At 40.4% G+C, this 19,580-nt stretch overlaps 1 protein-coding gene across 4 annotated transcripts in view; it reads right to left on the reverse strand.

Annotated features, from left to right (window-relative positions):
• cacna1g (calcium channel, voltage-dependent, T type, alpha 1G subunit) overlaps positions 1–11,696 on the reverse strand; it is a 451,566-nt gene extending 439,870 nt beyond the window's left edge. For all 4 annotated transcript variants that reach the window (XM_041814821.1, XM_041814822.1, XM_041814823.1 and 1 more), the window contains exons 1-2: positions 10,968–11,696; positions 8,748–9,065 (exon numbers count right to left, since the gene is read on the reverse strand). In XM_041814821.1, coding sequence (XP_041670755.1) covers positions 8,748–9,058 — 311 coding nt within the window. In that variant the 5' untranslated portion in view covers positions 9,059–9,065; positions 10,968–11,696. The remainder of the gene's footprint in view (positions 1–8,747; positions 9,066–10,967) is intronic.
• Positions 11,697–19,580: the final 7,884 nt, after the last annotated feature.

A 19,580-nucleotide genomic window follows, 5' to 3' on the forward strand; every position in this document is an offset into this window, starting at 1 on the left:
CAGCCCTTCTCATTCTCCAGCCAAAGGCTCTTAACTCAAGAGAAGGAAAAAATCACACACGAGGAGGAGGAGGAGGGGCAAGAGGAGGAAAGGTGATGGTTAGTATATCATCCGTTCTCTGCCTTCAGCGAGTGTTTCTTCATTATTTGACACGGGCATCAGAGAAACAAGCAACAAATGAGACGGTCTGCTTCGCCCGGGAAAAGAGCAAGCGCTTAACAGCAGAAAATGTACTCCAGTCGTGGACTCTGACAGAATCCCTCCACTCCCCTGAGCACAAGTGGTTTGTCTGCCATCCAATGAAGCAATTTCATTGTGATGACAAACACCTAGCCTGACCAGGTGCCCTCCCTCACTGTTCTGAGCCATGTAATCCTCAGCTAAAATCAGTGTGAGCAAAAGGATAGAGAGCGCTGGATGCATTCCCAAACTCCCCTCCTCCTCCGTCTTGGCACAACATCCACCACCCCGCCAGAGAGGAGAGGAGACACCTACGGGAGTCCTGTGGAAGAGTGTGTGTGTGTGTGTCTGTGCTTATGTGTGCTGCTTACACAACCCCACTCAAACACTAAAGCTTTCACTCTCTACTCGGATTCTGCAGGAATCATTAGCAAAAACCAGCAGAGGGGATTTCACACAGGCAACGTGCCGGGCAAAACATCACTCAGAGCATACACCCCAGGGGTCTTCAATTAGACCCTAAATACCTCAGCAAGTGTCCAGGGGTCCTAATTACTTCAGACTGCTGAAAAGGGCCGCAGGCCTCTACAGGCCGAGGGCTTACCGAGGATATGCCTGTTTAGAATAGATGCTGGCCCTGAGATCAGTCGGGTTTTCCTCTGTTGTTGTCGGTCTACAGCATCAGACAGAGGAAGCAGTCTCAGTGCATCAGGACTCAGCCAGTGCTGGCTGCTGGTGGTGTGCTGTGGTTGTATTTATAGCAGGAGTGAGGGAGACTACTGCAGGATTAATCCTCCAACCAGAAAACCGAGAGAAAGGGGCCACTGATATTGATAAAGAGAGTAAGAGTCAAAATTACTTTTATAGATATAGCTGCCACCTGGAAATAAAGCCCACAGTATCAGAGTAGACACAGATTCATAGACCGGTGTGTGACCACACACCCACACAGGGGGGAAAGAAACAGATCAATCTCAGTAATGGTATGATGAATTACAGAAGCAGTGACCTTTTCCTTAATCACAACAGATAGACATGAAAGGGCAAAAGAGAATACAGACCCAACGGACCCGAAAGCGCATGTGATCACACACACAGAGGCACTTAAACATCACAGATTACCCAGCAGTCCCTCATACCTTAAATCTCTCGTTATATTTCAGGGTCTGACCCCACATCCAGCTAGACTTTGTAAGATTTACTTATCTAAAAACAATCTGATTTAGTACAAACAACATTTGGTGCAGATTAAAGCAGCTAAATTTCCAATTAAAATAATCTCTGCAGAAACAGACAGATTAAGGTGAGTCCCAAAGACTTTGGACTACAAGAGTCTGAAGATGGAGACTGAGAAACTTTTAATTAGCTAATTTTTTTGACATTGAAAGATGTTGAAATTCATTTAGAGTAATTTATAAAATTATTGCAGCTCATTACTTTCCTTTCAACAAAACTGTAAAACTATTGAATGAAGAAACATGACATCATAGCAAAACTAATATGCAATTTACAGTAAATAGTAAAGCTCCGAGGCAAATATTTTTAAATCCATTAAATGCAAAATGTAATTTCGTTTAATCTAATAATCTAGAGTTAAGAAATCAAACATAAAATGGCCAAACAGCTCATTTATATAACAGGAAATCACAGCACCTGCAGGTAATTTAGCTAAGCAGCTTCGATCCTTGTTGTTAGCGATGTCAAAGTGTGCTTCAGTTGAGTGCCTGTGCCTTTGTACAACTTTATCCCCAATTCCAAGTCCAAAACACAGCAAACTATGCTGTTTTTTCAAGATGCCATTGCTACAGCCAGCTGAGTGTGCTTTAATTCAGGTTAATGAGCACTCTGGCTGCATAAAATGGAGCTACAGTGGCCACTAATGGCAGGCAGCTGTATTACAGTTTGTACAGAATTTTAAAAACTGAAAAGTAGCTAACCTTACTTACTGGAAGTTCTGCTGCATACTACAGAGGGATCCAGCTTTGATGGCTTAGCCCAGGGGTGTCAAACTCAAGGCCTGGGGGCCAAATCTGGCCCGTGGTACACTTATACCCAGCCCACCACAGACATCATATTTTTATTATGACTGTCCCACTGGACTGAGGTCTGAAGATTTCCTCCAGTTTAAAAATGTAAACTTAACCCTGATGATCCTTGTTAAGTCATGAAAATTAGAAAAAGTAAAGCGTTATAATAATTTGATAAAAAGTCAAGAATGTGGGAAAAGATGTTAAGTTATGTTTTTATTCATATTTTCAATTCTGAAGTTATGATGCAAATTTTTGTTCTTGAAGTTTATGTTTTTTGTGTAGGGAAACACATAAAAAAATCAAACTCGTGGTGGTGTGTGCTGTCTTCTCTGTCAGATAATTCAGATAATCAGCAAAAATTCTGGTAGTCCTGGTGTCTAATGAAGGTATGGGTCCAACAAACAAAACTAGCAACTTTTGACCTTATTCAGGCCCAAAAGCACCACAAAAACACTGATTATCGCTGAAGCGACATATTGTGTTGTGTTTGGTTTTCTCTTTCTTACATCTGGCAGGAGCAGTGTATTCATGAACGTTCATCTTCACCATGTCTGGTAGACTCTAAGAAGCAAAACAAGCGCACCCATATGATTCTTGGGTTTGTCTCGGCTGAGTGTTGTGTCAGTAAAGCAATCGAAGGCCTTCATCGGCTATCGGCAGGTTTACTCTGCATTTTCTCTGCACTCTTTTGGACAGAAGTTAGCGGTGGTATTTCTGGAGCACCTCTCTCTGACTCTCTTCCTCTTGGACTGACTTGACAGCATGTCTGAGAGGTGGAAGTGTAACCACCAAAACAACTCCACTGACAGGTGAGTCTGTACCTGCAGCAGCAGCAGGGATGCATCAACGCTTCAGTCAGTCTGAACAACCGGCTGAGAGGATCAGCTGGTCCGAATGACATGGACACTAAGAATTATATCTTTGAATAATTCTGTTATTCAGAAAACACCAAACCAAGTCATTTGGTGTAATTAGATATGTTAACACACATTTTATCATAAACATATATTAAATATATCATCAAATATAAACGGACACTTCAGGAGGTTTTGGTAAAGCATGACTAAAAACATCCTTGATATTTCTATTAGAGCTGAACAATTTGCAAAAATAAACTAATTGCGATTTTTTCCCCAATATTGCACTTGCAATTTAATATGCGACTATTCTTAAGTTCCTCATCTTATGTAATGTCCCAAAAAAATCAAGCAGTAAATCATTCCATATTATAGCCTATATTCAGCCAGGAACACTCATCATGCAGTTAACCATTTCATTGCAAAATAGATCTACTACAGTTTTACTCGGCAGAGAAGGCTCTGCTCAAAAGATGCTCTCTGGATAAGTCAAGCAGCTGCTTTGACTTTGCTGGGAGCACATGGCTAGAAACCTTAAAAAAAAGAAATATGCATTTATGACAATGTGAACTGAAAACAATGGAATTATTCAGAAGCAATTAATCAATAGTATGAATCTGAATATGAGGGTGCAACAAGCTTTATGCTATAAAGGAGGCAGCTGGGGTGGAGGAGGTAAAGCTTGCTAACAGCTGATCACACCTTGGAGTATGACTTTTGTGCACTAACACTAAGCTTCATCAATTTTACATAGAATTAACTAATTTTGATTAAAGATGACAGACATAAAACAAGAAAAAGGAGTATTTTTGTAAACCTCTGCAAAAAAATTGACACTTGAATGTTTGCATAATGTGCATAAAATCTCTGCCACTGCAAAAATATGATTAAACTGGTATTTTGACACATTTCAAGTTGAAGAAATGTTGCAACTTGTGCAATTTGTAAATTGCAGCATGCCATATTTCGATTTAATCTAATTTGCGATTGATTTCCCAGCCCTAATTTCTATAGAAACACAGTCCTGAACAGTCTTTTGTTAACGCTAAATTTAAAACTGAAGTTGTGCAGGCAAAGATTGTTGACATTTTATTTGAGCTAGTTACAAATGAAGTGAATCGTGGTATATAACGCTGTGATATTTTATTGTAAGTCGCATTGCTTGAATCTTTTAAAACATGAAGTTGAAAATGAAAAGAGAATTAAAACGGACCAAATCAAGATATTACACTCTGACTAACAGATACAACCAAAGGCAGGGTTCTGATTTATTAGCACTGTCCTAATGTGGGAGTCCCAGCAGGAGGTCTGTAAAATGAATTGTTTGAGAACCCAGAACTGGGATAATAGTATCAAGGACCAACTCTGATCCCTGAGGAGTCACTAGGGACTCATCCGCCCCGTTGCTAAAAAAGAAAATGTCTATTTGAAAGAGTTGACATTTACAGACATGGAAATCAGCTGTGACTGATGGGTGACTAAGTCAGAGTAAAGATGGAATGAGAGAATAAAGGAAATAGAAGAAAATCAAACAGGGGGCAACAACTGTGACCAGCATCTCAGAGAAGCTACCCAGAGGGACCCTGAGGGACCCAGAGGACAGGACCACTTAGCATAGAAACAGCGACCAATGACAGAGGGGGGAAGGGGGATTAGGATGTAAAAAAGACAAAGTAGAAAGGTGGACTTATGAAGGAGGAGTGGTCATTTCAGTTTTTCTAGCTGGTGACGTCCCACTGTGCTGATGTGAAAGTTGTCACCTCTGCTATGGACCAAGACCACTTTAAAAGGTGGATCAGTGTCCACTTTTCTTCAGACTCTAGTGCTGTTCCTCAGTGAGAGAACCGACCTCAATCCCACCTGACTGCAGGAAGCATTGAGTTTTTTTATAACAATTGTGTTTTCTCTCTTCCTCCAATAAAGCTGCTGTCTAGTTGAGAAATATCTTCACACCCAGTGTTTCCCACACACAGACTTTAACTGGGCATCACTATGAACAATCCATTTATTTATTTTGGCCTATTTTTGGAGAAATTGCAATCAAAGATTAATGAATAAACACACAATCTCTCAGACAGCACTGAGGAGCATGCTTTTACTTTACTGGTGTTCGTGCAGCTCTCCTGCTAAATCTCGTCTCACGCAAACAACCTAGGGTGCTAACATTATCATGGTATCATTATTTATTCGTGATTCAGGATTGTTAGTTTTGTGAATATTTATCTCAGGTCAAAATTACAAAGTTGTTTAGCCATATATTTCGCCATAATCCACTCAAGAAGTGCACTGTGGAGCAAATCACTCCATTTCTAGTCAAACTGCAGTTACACTGCCTGCACTCCCGACTGTCTCCAGCACTTCCCAGAAGCGGCGCTCTGCTCCACGCCAGGGCTGCTACACACCAGGTCACCAGAGCAGATCAATCCAAACAGCCAGAAAACATGAAAAAAAGCATCCAGTCAACTTCAAAATCCAACACAACCCCCACCTCCCGATCATAAATGCATAAATCGTCATATATCATCACTATATAATTACGTGTCATCCTGAGGTGCACACTCAGGTCACTGGGAGGTCAGAGCTACTACAGCACCAATGACAAGGGAAATTTAGCTTTCACAGTTGCATAACTACACATCCTGTGTACAAACATAAACTCACCCATGGAGGAAGCAATAAAATCATGAAATCCTGTCAAAATAAATGCCAGAAAGGCAAAATAATCCGCTGTTTACAATCTACTCCAGCATAAACTGGTAGTTCACGCCACTGTGCAGCGCTCCAGACTCGGTTCCAGTGTGCGAGGTAGCTCGCCTTTAGAGCAAAGTGCTCTGCACCAGCAGAGTATGTGAAAACTGGAGGTTAAAGGGCGTTTTCTTGCATATCACATATTTGGTCTGCGTGTTAATGCTTCTGTGTAAACTCAAATCAAATGCGCTTAATCTTGAATAATCTGAAGCAAAGCAAAAAAACTTTAGATATGAAAAATGTCTAACAGCCTCAGTGATATGTGGGAATGAAACCGTTTTAATGACAACCACAGTCAAATTCTCCTCTAGTTAGTTATACCGTTCTGATTCTGATTAGCATTGAAGTCATGTGTTAATATCATAATAAATAATGCCCACATACATGCAACAAAGGTTTGTTTGTGAAGGGAAGTGAGAAAAAAGTCTGCAGGTTGACAGGGGATGTAAAGAAAATCTTTCCTTTCTTTCTATGAACAAACAACACTGCACAGAGCAGAGACGCCCAATAGGAGGGAAGGAGTACTTCAGCAGCAATCCTGCAACCTTCTCAGGCCCCGTTTACACGACAACATTTTCGAGTGGAAACGCAAAAGTTTTGCAGCGTTTGGGCTGTCTGTTTACACAGCAACAGGATGTGCTCCTGAAAACTGAACTTTTTGGAAATGGGCTCCAGAGTGGAAGTTTTTCAAAACGCCCCCGTCTCCGTGTAAACAGGGAAACCAGCACTTTCTGAAAACAGACATGCGCACTGCGGCTGCAGTAAATATCCATGCGGCCAGTAGGCTTATAACGCATGTGCAGATGGGAAGCCCAAAACAAAACAAAGATGGCCGACACCAGTGTACTGTTCATGCTCCTCACTCTTTTGAATTTAACTGTACTTCTCCAACAAAGTGTTGATTTACTTCACCATCACTTGGATCAGCGGAGACGTATTTCGTCCCTGCAACAGATTCTGACTCGACCCATACGCCGTCGAAGGGCAGCCTGAAGGCGCTTATTTTGGTTCATTGCAAAATCACACCGCCATCTACTGGCCTGGCATGTACACTACATCGTTTTGGTGTTTCTCACAGTCTCATGTGAACGGAGATCATTTTGAAAACATTGCCATCTGAATGTGGAACTTTTTGGAAATGAAAACGGACAACAAAGCAAAACATTATCGTGTAAACGGGGCCTCAGCTTGTAGACCTGTATCTAAGTAATAAACCAGATTTTTCTGCACCACTGCTTTGTTTGTAACTGGCATCATTCCTTTTCGCTCCTTGTCGCCTGCCCACCACTGCACTCCCTCTCCCAGTCTCTTTTTGTTAAAATATTGTTCTTTTACTTTGGCACTTTTCTACCAGGGGTGGAAAGAAACTAACTAACTAAACATTTAAAGCTACAGACACAGAAACAGCTTGTTCTGAGCAGGGCTGAAACAGAGGGGGTTTTTAGACATGCAACAATCCAATACTGGAGTGTTTTTTCAGACTTCTGAGACCAGTATAAACTTGTATTTAAAGGGTAAAATGCCACCTTTACAACCAATTATTTTAGGTTCCTCATCTTGTGTATTTTCAACAAATACAAGCAAGAAATCATTCTTTATATTATAACCTAAATGATTATTAGACAGGGCAGTGCAATCTTAACAAGTATCTGATTGCAATTACTTTGGCTCATATTGCAAATTTGATATCAATTGCTACACTTAAGGGAATGATCATTTTTTTATTTCCTGTTTTATGAGGAAAAAACATGCATAAATCAAGAAGAGCAATTTTTGTAAACTATTATTAAAAAAGACTATGAATGTTTGTGTGATGTGCATAAATTCTGTGGCAAAAAAATGTATTAAATTGGTATACAGACACATTTCAGGTCAAAGAAATACTGCAACTCCTGCAATTTGTAAATTGCACCAGGCCATATTGCAGTTAAATCTTGTTTGCGATTAATTTCCCAGCCCTAGCTGGTACCAGGACACTTTCTAATGCAACCACCAGAAATAAAAGGAGCCATCACATTCATGCCAGCAAAAAGACCCCAATAAATATCAGTAACCAAGAACGGGTCATCACCATCAACAGGCAACGGAGCTTAATAATCATCATCTCAGCAACCAAAATAACTGTAATTATGATTTCTACTGTTAAGCAGCCCTGAGGGCAGACATAAACACACACACAAACATGCACGCACACACAGAGCTTGTGATAAGAAAGGCGGAAACGTGAAGCCAGACCTGGATATTTCTTCTCACAGCTCTCACATTCAAAAATCCAAACCTAACACACAAATATGTCTCCCATAGATCTCCGAAGAGAAGTGAATCAGTGCAGACCTATAAAAATATGAATCAATAACATATTTAAGACGCAGGGATGATTCAATAAGGCTCTGTGACTCCAGCAGACTCCACGTTTCTGCCACTACCCACCCTGAGAGAAAGGCCAGCACTCAATAAGCAGCCACTCCAGGTGTGTATCAATAAACTAATTATAACACGCCGCAGCACACTGTAGGCTCAGTCAGTTGAGGTCAATAGTTCCATCACTTGCATTCGTTTCGAATAATCAATAGGAAGCTAACACCAGCTCAGAGGAATCAGAGCATGACGTGTGAACAGTAATCTGGAAAGCGTGGGACTGATGTGAAAAACACACGCTCACATGCAACGTCAGGTGACTGGATGCAGCTCCAGTTGCACATTTTCTATTCAATTATCAATCTTAGTCATGAAGCTGGGCATAATAGGAAGAAGGTTAATCAATACGCTCTCCAAATCTGTGCTTCTAAGCAGAGCTTATGATCCCATGTCTGTGTGGTCTTTTCATTAACCCTTTAGGTCAACTGGAAAAACTGCACCACCAAGCAGGTGTTCCTTACCTGCCGTGCCGTGCACATGAGCAGATTCCTACAGCACACAACTAAAAGGATATGGATTGCAAACCATCTTGAGGCACCAACTCCGAGGCCTGGTAGTTTGTTTCATGTAGAAGAAGACCACGGGGGCCAGAGTGGGATAGGGCAGGCTCTCCTCGCCACTTGTCGACCCTTCCTCTCCGGCTGTAGAGATCCCATCGGGCGCAGGGGACACTGGCTCGACCACCACGTCGGCACGCTCCCCACCTCCCGTCCCCACCCTGGACAGGTCATTGAGACGGATGAAAGTTCTCGGCAGCGAGGACCGACCCTCTGAGTCCCTGGATTCAGGGACCCTGGAGAGATTTCCCCCATCTTCTGCCATCATTCTCCTCCTGCAAGGGAACAAGCGTGATAAATGGGCAGAGCCAACGGTGCCTTTGTTGGGGTTTTGACTGCTTTACTACACTCCACTCACCTACTCACACCCACATACAGGCAACAGAGATATCTTCAGGTTCAGCGCCTTGCAAAAGCAATTACATGTGGACTGGATGAGTCTGGAAGCAAAGCTCTATGTCCAGTTAACAGTTGGATGCACTATCTCCGGTGCAGCGGCCACCATCATATGATGAGTTATTTTTGCCACTCTTGTCCATTTTAGTCTCCTTTCACTCATATTTTTCCCACAACTGTACCGTTATTGACAATTTTTGCCACCTGCAACCAATTCTTTAATCAATTTTGCCACGTTTTCTCCCCCTTTTTGCCAAATTTCACCCATTTTTGCCACTTTTGTCCATTTTAGTCTCCTTTCACTTATATTTTTGCCACCTTTTTACAGTTTTTTGAACAATTTTTGCCACCTGCAACCAATCTTTTAATCAATTTTGCAACTTTTTCCTACCTGTTTTTGCCATTTTCCCCCATTTTTTGCTACTTTTTTGCCATTTTTCTCCCCTTTTAGCAACTTTTGTCCATTTTAGCCGTTTTCACTCATATTTTTCCCAAATTTTTATCGTTTTTGACAATTTTTGCCACCTGCAACTAATTTTTTAATTAACTTTGCCTATTCTCTTCCTCTTTTTGCCAAATTTCACCCATTTTTGCCACTTTTGTCCATTTTAGCCTCTTTTCTCTCATATTTTTCCCAAATTTTTACCGTTTTTGACCATTTTTGCCACCTGCAACTGATCTTTTAATCAACTTTGCCACTTTCTCTCCTCCTTTTTGCCAAATTCCACCCATTTTTGCCACTTTTTTAGTCTCCTTTCATTTATATTTTTCCACGTTTTACTGTATGTTGACCAAATTTGCCACCTGCAACTAATTTTTTTATCAATTTTGCCACTTTCTCTCCCCTTTTTTGCCAAATTTTATGTATTTTTGCCACTTTTGTCCATTTCACCCTCTTTTCACTTGGATTTTTCCCAAATTTGTATCATTTTTTTGACATTTTTGCCACATGCAACTAATTTTTTAATCAACTTTGCCTATTCTCTCCCTCTTTTTGCCAAATTTCACCCATTTTTGCCACTTCTGTCCATTTCAGCCTCTTTTCTCTCATATTTTTCCCAAATTTTTACAGTTTTTGACCATTTTTGCCACCTGCAACTAATTTTTTTTATCAATTTTGCCACTTTTTCTCCCCATTTTTGTCAATTTTCAAGCAAAGATATCTTCAGGTTCAGTGCCTTGCAAAAGCAATTACATGTGGACTGGATGAGTCTGGTTGCAAAGCCCTATGTCCAGATAACAGTTGGATGCACTATCTCCGGTGCAGCAGCCACCCTCCTATGATGAGCTATAGCATGAAAACCATGCAGCAGCCCCAGAGGAACACCTTATGATAATCATAGAGAATTATATTCATCTAGATGTGCCTATTTATGCTCTAAAATTAAATCTACCACTTTAGCCTTCAATTAAAACATCATTAAAATCAAATCTACATGTTTTAAGATCAGGCAATGGCAGGGAGCAGTGCTGGTGGATGGGTTATTTTAGGAAAAAACTGCGCACACCTCATCGTCAAATGTCATAAATGGCATTTTTGGATCAGTATAAATCGAATTAACAAGGTATATTTGCATCATTTATGATGGATTAAATCATTTGCATTTAAAAATTCCAGGACTCGCAGTCCTTTTCTTGAAAAACAATAGCTAAAATCTCTCCATAATCAACAGTAGATCGTTGAGAGTTGTCTCAAAACTTCAGCTTCATTACCCAGACTCAAACAGAGCATTCATTTAGATTCAGATAATCCTAGAGCATCTCTCAGTGTGATTTATTACCTGTAATGGACTCGATAGATGTGCCCAAAGCGCGCTCAGTCATCGCATGATCAGTTTTCTTGTCGTGGATGTTAAGTCCACATCAGCTCGCAGAAACAGCCCGGTTGGTAAAGGGGGATCCGAGGACCAGAGATGCAGGCTGTAGCGGGAGGGATCTGAGGCTCTTGAGGGGGGGTTTGGTGCGTTTGGTGGACCGTAGAGTTTCCAGGTGGTGCGCTGCTGCGCGGGTCCGTCTCAGCAGACACGCTGCACCCAGGCCCCGGTCTCCGGTGTTGAAACCTCTCCAGGGGCCTCACAAAACCTTCACAACCATTCTTCCCAAGATATTAAAACAAGAAGTGCATTTGCAGCATGTGCTCCGCCATGAGGAAAACACTGACGCCGCGCAAAAACTTCTTAATGATTCCTTTCTCCTCTCTGCGTAAAGGGGTAAACACACAGAAGAGAGTATTATTTTCGTTTTGATGCGTATTCCTCCACTGGACACCCTTTGGAGTTAAACATCCAGGACTTTGGTTGCATCCACAGGCGGTTTTCAGCGCATATCCCGCATCAGTGCGTTAAAGATCCATGGAGATGCTGCTGGCCATCCTGGCGCTGAGAGCGAACAGAAGAGACTGAGAGAGGCGCAGATATGTTCTAAAGATCACTAACACCACCCCTCTCCATGCTTGCGCACAGGAACGGCCGGGCTGCTCGTGCTCTCACTCTTTCTTCTTCCACACTGTGTTCGCTCGGTTCCGTCCATCAGTGGAGCTCACACAGCTGGATGAGGGATCCTAACTTCTCACTCCCCGCCCCCAGAGCCAAAGCTCTGCGCCAATCAGAGCGCGGCTTGACTCGCAGCTCCCTCCTCATTGGTGGAGGTGAATGTCAGTGCAGGTTTAATAGCGGGAAGGAGGGGGGAACAGCTGGAATCTTAATGTCAGCTGTCAGCCAATCACAGGGCAGGGAGTGATGGCGTAAAGCAGCGCAGGAGTGTGATTGGTGCGAAGCTTCCTTTTGGGAAAGTTTGACAGGAAAAGTTCCCAGACTAATTAGCAGAGTGTGAAAAGTTACTGTCACTGTGATTTAAAAAAAACAGGTAGAAATACATTTACTTACCTGTCTTTATTGGAGTTAACACACGATGACAGAATAAATAAAGAGGGCTTTTTCTGTTCTTTGTTTTTATCTTTATCAGGCAGCCTTACGGGCCCTGTGGATCTGGAGCCAGGCTCTGCTGTGACTGCTGGTGGCCACTAGAGGAGGATGTTTCCTCCATTTATCAGCCTTTCAGTCCCTCAGAGACTAAAGCACTAAAGCACTCAGCCAACAGTTCAGATTAGAGCAGAGATTCTCAACGCCTGGCTCTGGAGCCACATGTGGCTCTTTTCTGAGGGTTTGTGGATCTTTTATGTCTTTGTTTGAAATATTTTCCCCCAGACAGCCTTTAAAAAGTCAATTTTCAGCCCAGAAATTATACAAGCAACATTAATCAGACAGTTTCCCACTCTTGCACAGTTGGCTTAAATTGTCAACCTTTATTTTTTTATTTACAATTTCCCCCCTTCTGTGCCACCTTTAATCTATTTTTATAGTTTTTTAATCCAAAGTTTGCCACTTCTTTTGCCCCTTTTCACCTTCTTTTTTTTTTTTTTTTTTTTTTTTTGGTCATGTTTTTTGCTGTGATTGCAATATTTTTCACTTCTTTGCCATGGTTTTCCCCTTCTCACCCATTTAAGCTGCCCTTTTTCTATTGAACACCACGTTTTTTCCCAATTTTTGCCACTTTTGTCCATTTTAGCCTCTTTTCACTTGGATTTTGCCTCATTTTACAGTTTTTTGACCATTTTTGCCTCCTGCAACTAATCTTTTAATCAATTTTGTTGCTTTTTCTCTCCATTTTTGTCCATTTTCACCTATTTTTGGATACTTTTTTTGCATGTTTTTGGCCCTTTTGTGCCATTTTTGTCCATTTTAGTCTCTTTTCACTCATATTTTTGCCACAGTTTTAGTTTCTGGACCATATTTGCCACCTGCAACTCATTTTTTAATCAATTTTGCCGCTTTTTCCTCCCCATTTTTGCCAATTTCCCATCCTTTTTTTGGCCACTTTTTGCCAATTTTTGGTCATTTTTGCCACTTTTGTCTCCACTTGCAACTAATTTTAAATCAATTTTGCCACATTTTCTCCTCCTTTTTGCCAAATTTCACCCATTTTTGCCACTTTTGTCCATCTTAGTCTTTGTTCATTCATATTTTTGCCACATTTTTACAGTTCCTGCCACCTGCAACTAATTTTTTAATCAATTTTGCCACTTTTTCTCCCCATTTTTGCCACATATTCCCCATTTGTTGCTACCTTTTTGCCTGTTTCTGGCCCTTTTTGCCTCTCTTGTCCATTTTATCCTCTTTTCACTCATATTTTTTGCCAAATTTTTTCTGTATTTTGACAGTTTCTGCCACCTGCAACTGATTTTTTAATGAATTTTGCCACTTTTTCTACTCCTTTTTGCCACATATTCACCCATTTTTGCCACTTTTGTCCATGTTAGTCTCTTTTCACTCATTTTTTTGTTGCCACATTTTTACCATTTTTTGGCTGTTTTTGCCACCTGCAACTACTTTTTTTAATTTTTCTCCCCATTTTTGTCAATTTTAACCCATTTGTTGCCGCTTCTTTGCCATATTTTGGCCGTTTTTGCCACTTTTGTCCTTTTTAGTGTCTTTTTACTCATTTTTGCTACATTTTTACTGTTTTTGACCAGTTTGCCACCGGCCACTCATTTTTTGTAAATTTTGTTTTTGCCACTTTCCATTTTTGCCCCTTTTTGCCATATTTTACTGCTTCTTGCATAGTGAAGCTGCCTTTTGCCATTGAATGTCACTTTTTTCCATTTTGCCCCTTTTGTACATTTTAGTTAGTCATTTTTTGTCACATTTTACTGATTTTTTTGTTGACCATTTTTGACACCTGCAACTATTTTTGAATCAATTTTGCCACTTTTTCTCCCCATTTTTGCCAACTTTCACCATTTTTTGCCACTTCTTTTCTGCTTTTTGAACATTTCTCCACTTTAACTTGTTGTTATTGCTACTTTAACCCATTTTCACCACTGTTCACCGCTTAGATTGTGGCTCTTGCTAAGGTATTTTTTGACACTTTGGCTCTTTGGTCGATCAGGGTTGAGTTAGACTGGAGTAGAGAGTAAAACAGCCTGAGACACAGCAGGAAGTCCATTCTGAAGAGTTGGTAGTGTCATTTCTTGTTTTAGGGACCTTACAAGCCTTTGTTTCAGCACATAACTCCATACAAAAACATCTGCAGGCTGTTTTTAGTAGATCTGAGAAACAGGAGAAAATCAATGAAAGGGCCGATTCCTTCCTCAGAGCACCTGCCACAGCTAGGGCTGCTCACACAGGCAGATATTAATCACCTTCATCTGAGCTCATTATGAAAAGCCTTAAGTACTGAGGATCACATGTGCTCACATGACCTAAAAAAACACCTGCATGTGCAAAACCAGAGAGGAAATGTGTGTGAGGAAGACATCGATACACATTTTTATGCTGATAAATAAGAACAAACATCATCTGGCCTCTTTTACAAGCTACTTCAATTACACAACAAATTTCCATCTAATTGAGTTAAACACATAAAATAGCTGTTATTTAATGAAACAGAGCTGGTTTTCTGATTATGTTTTACACCGTGGATCACACCTATCCATTCACGTAGAGAACTGAATATCGTTATGAAGCAACCCCATCCATACACATTAACACTCTGAGTGAAGTATTTTACCTGAAGGCTCATTTATGCTCCACACATGTGTGGAAATAGATCCAAGTATTGATCTCTACAACCGTCAATACTAACATGCATTTATAATGTTGGAGCTGAACTAGTCCACTAGGGGTCTGCTGCTCCGTCTGTCCCATAGAGTGAGGAAAGATCGGTCTCTGTAGCTGCCCGTCTCTGTGCCCAGGTCAGCTAACATCACTGATATGTTTGTATTTTCTAATAACTCGCTCATTATTCATTTATACGTCCTCAGAAAACTGTTGAACTGTCAGCATTGCTCAACACTGTCCCATGATCAAGGCCGCCCATGGAGGGATAAAGAGGAGAGCATTCTGGAAACCAGACAAATTAGGGACCCGTGGAGGTCAGCGAAATCCTGGTCCATCATTAAGTAAAGTTGTGATGAACATATTTTACTCTCAGCCTGAATAACAACCACTCTTATCAAAGCAACAAAACAATAAATCTTATTTCTTTCTGATGTAGTACCAACATACAGTTGTTTTTATTTAAACCCATTTTAAATAATAATAATATTTAGAACTCTACTGGTTATGTTAACAGTGTGGATTGGCACGCTGAACGTAACTATTTGTAATGTAATGTTAGACTTTTGAGCTAAAACAAAAGCTGCTAGAAAACAGAGCAGAAAAAATGGAGACAACTTTAAAAGACAATAATTACATAATTATGAAAAGGGGCAAAATTTGAAAAGATGAGTTTTAACTGGCAAAAAGTGGCAGGTTTGGCCATAAAGTTGCAAGAATTGTTTCAAACTGGCAAAACAAAATAGTGAAAATGGGAGGAAACAGGCAACAATGGGTCTAAAGTGGCAAATATGTACAAAACACAGCAACAATGGGTAAAATGTGGCAAAATGGACAAAGGCACAAGAAAAGGGTTAAAAGTGGCAAAACAATGTTGCCAAAATATGCAAAAAGTGTTAGAAATTTGAATAAAAGTGGCGAAACAGTGACATTAAAGTGGCTTGAATGGGCAAAAAGCAGCATAAATGGGTTAAAAGTGGAAAAACAGTTAGAAATTGTTACAAATTGACATAAGTGACAAAAATGAGCATAAAGAAGTAACTTTATGGCACTAAAGCGGTATAAAAGAGCAAAACAAACAGCAAAAATAGTGGCAAAAAAATGGGTTAGAGGTGGAAAAACAGTGTAGAAATGGGTAAAAAGTGTTAGAAAATTGAATAATATTGGCAAAAATGAGCGTGAAGTGGCCAATGGGTAAATATTTGGGGGAAAAGTTGGATAAAAGTGGCAAAAATGAGCATAAAGTGGCAAAACAGTGACAATAAAGTCACATAAAAGGGCAAAAAAGCAGCATAAATGTCTTAAAAGTGGAAAAACTATTTCAAAATGGTTAGAAATTCTTAAAAAAATATATCAGTGACAAAAATGAGCATAAAGAGGCAACTTAGTGGCATTAAAGCGGTATAAAAGTGCAACAAACAACAAAAATAAAGGCAAAAAATGGGTTAGAAGTGGAAAAACAGTGTAAAAATGGGTAAAAAGTGGTAAAAATTGGAAAAAGGGGCAAAAACGAGTGTTAAGCGGTCAAACAGAGGCAACTAAGTGGCATAAAATGGCAAAAATACAACAAAAATAGTGGCAAAATGGTTCAAAAAAGTGTTAAAACTTGAATTAAAGCGGCAGAACAGTGGCAAAAAGTGGCATAAATGGGCACAAATAGGAAAAAGGTGGCAAAAATGGGGAAAAGTGGCAAGAAGTGGCTTTAAGAGGCAGCAAACTGCAATGATTGGTTAGAAAAAATGAACTAAAAGGAAAAATAAATTGAAATTGAAAAAGAGGTTTAAACGATGCCTTACTGCATCGTTTGATCCATCTCTGTAAGCTTCGAGAGAACGGACGAAAAAAGGACAGAATGAACGCAGAGTACAGCCTGAAAGGTCCGTCTGTATGCAGCTCAAAGGAAGAGCTTTAATGAGCCTTAAGGCGGCGCTTTAACACAGAGTCTTCTGGTTATGGAGTCACCGACTCTACCGCCTGAGCCGCAGTAGATAGGAAACTGGTATCACTGTCATCAGTGGTAACAATTCTACCCAGGAATGTATTTTTACAGCACCATCATCACTGGTTTAAAGACAGAGTGATAGGTGACGGACAACAGCTCAGTCTGAGTCATCAGCACACCTTAGGTAACTAACTGGATAACACTCATGCTGCTGTAACCAAGTAAACAGGTAAAATGTGTTCTTGTCTTATAACAGCTGTCTAAAGGTGTGTTAGCTCTTTAAGTCCATGATGAGTCAAAGAGCACCGCTGTGGCTTTAGATGAGGTCACAGAGACGGGGCAAAGAGCAGAGGTGACATGTTCGTCCAAATCGACCTACACCTGAGAGACAGACAGGTGTTAGTGCCATCAAGGAACTATCCAAAGGAAGGGAGCTACTGAGCCTCACATGCTTTCACCTTATACCTGCTGACCACAAAAGAAGCACACTGCCACCTACTGGCTGAGCCTGTATGAAATCTCATTGTTTGAATTCACTCTGATTCAGAATTAATCACATTTGTTTTATCTATTATGAATTAAAGCTGAAATATGTGCAACTGGGTAAAATCAAGTAGATTATTTCCAACAACACTTTTGAGTGCTGCCCCCTACTGACCAAACCTTTATAACACTCAGTCTCATTTGTTTAATATTTCATTTGAATACCCTCAAAACTAGAATAACACATTCATTTTATTTATTGATCCTCAATAAAGGTTGTAAATATGTGTAACTGGGTAAATCCAGTATCCTTATAACACTGATGACAGTCAAAAATCTTTTATTTTTTAGTGTATTTGAAGACAACTCTCACTGAAACTGATTCATCGAGGCAAATGAGCAAATGTTCACAGTACAAATGAGGCTTAACACGATAAAAAGAGGTTAGCAGAAGTTCAAATTCTGCTCATAAATAATCAACAACACAATTATGCATTCATCATTCATAAAATGTAATAACGCATTTGCAATTCAGCTCTGAGTTCCCATGAACACTTGTTCCTCAGGCGAGCTCTCGTGAGTGGGTGATGAATGATGTTTGTTAGCGCTGTCCAGATTCAGCTAGGACCCCGATTCATCAGAGATCTCAGGAAGCTTTCTCTCTGACTACAGTCTGCACACGCTCAGTCGACGCAGACGTCCCTGCTCATCCTCAGCTGACTGTGATGACGGACCTTTCTATCAGAGAAAGCCTCACACTGAGGAGGTTAATAAACTGACGGCCGTTTACTAAAGAAGGCTCCGGTCCATATTAACAAGGTTCTGAAGACCATGACTCAAAGATGAGTGTTTACGCCTGAAGGAAGAAGGGATGGAAAAACCTGGAGGCAGACCATTTCACTTTGGAGGAGAGAAACTCACTGATGAGCTGATGATGACTGGACTTCATTTGTATTTACACTGTTTTAATCAGGTGGGACTGGATAAATAGACGTACATTCACTGATCACTCTATATCATGATAGAATCACACAGTGGTTACAGATCAGTCAGCAGCATAATCCCATTCCACCTCATCCTTAATGTTCTCCCTTGGATTAAGATTTAGTGACCACAGAGCCATTTTCATGTTTAAGAAACCAGTCTGAGATTATCTGAGCTTTGTGAAGGGGTGTTAACCTGCAGTACGGAGCAATCTCACTGAAAAAAGTTAGGAGAACTTGGCGTTTCCAGGCAACAAACTTCAGCAAAATGTTAAGTTTGGCAATCAAACCTAACCTGTTGAGTTTTGATCTTGAGTTGTCTCAACTGTTTATTCTAATTTTGTTGCAGAAACTCATAATTTTACATTAGAACTACTTAAAATCTCTAATTCTAATTCTACACCTTGCTGTGAATTCAATTCCTTCTAGCAAAATTGACAACATATTTATTTTTCTTAACCTAGTGATTTGATAAATTACTCCTTGCATGTCATGTTATAAACACCATGTTTGATAAATAAACATAGCCTTTGGCAGTGAACATACATGCAGGTATGGATTAAGTATTGCTGCCGTTGTGCCAAAACCTGCAAAAAGGTCAACTTTTCAAGGTTCCCCCCTCTGAGTTTCCTTGCCGGGCAGGAACTGCAAGGATTCTGTAAAGATAAAAAAAACATTAGAACAAATCAAAAATATATTAAATAACTTATCTGAATTCAGTTTTCACATTCTAGAGAGATTAAAGCAGCTGTTATTAACACTCTTTATCACAAGGTGTTTATTCTATCTCAGTCATTGATCAATCGAAGAAACAGGAGTTTACTGCTTCAATCATTTGCACACTCTTGCCTGTCTCCCTTTGTCTCTCGAGGCCTCAGTGAATGTTAATTATGTTGATGTCCGTTAATAATCGATGTTAATCTATAATGTTTTCTGCAAAGCCCAGGCTACTTCTCAAATCAGGTCAAACTTTTTCATAAAGTTCATACGCTGAGCTTTCATCATTCAGGTGTCCCTCCATAACCAAGTAATGTCAATTACACACAGCTGACATGTTTGCTTGTATGTGTGGCTGTCTGTTTTAGTGTCTGCGCGCTGCGTGCTATGCGGCACATGGAACGGCTTGTGTGTGTGTTTGTGAGTCTGATCGGCATCAAATCGGCATTAGGTTGTGGTCACATGCCAATCTACCCTTAGGTACTACCAGCTGATCACGTCAGCTATATGCATCTAACTAATCCAAATAGAGCCATTAAAAAACATTCAATCCTGGACAGTGTGTACCCGTGATGACGATAACTAATCAGACCTATTCGGTATTATCTACATGGCTGTGAACAACACCTACAATTTATGCTGCAAAAACGGGCT

This window comes from Cheilinus undulatus, linkage group 20, assembly GCF_018320785.1.
Source record: "Cheilinus undulatus linkage group 20, ASM1832078v1, whole genome shotgun sequence".
Classification (NCBI taxonomy): Eukaryota; Metazoa; Chordata; class Actinopteri; order Labriformes; family Labridae; genus Cheilinus; species Cheilinus undulatus.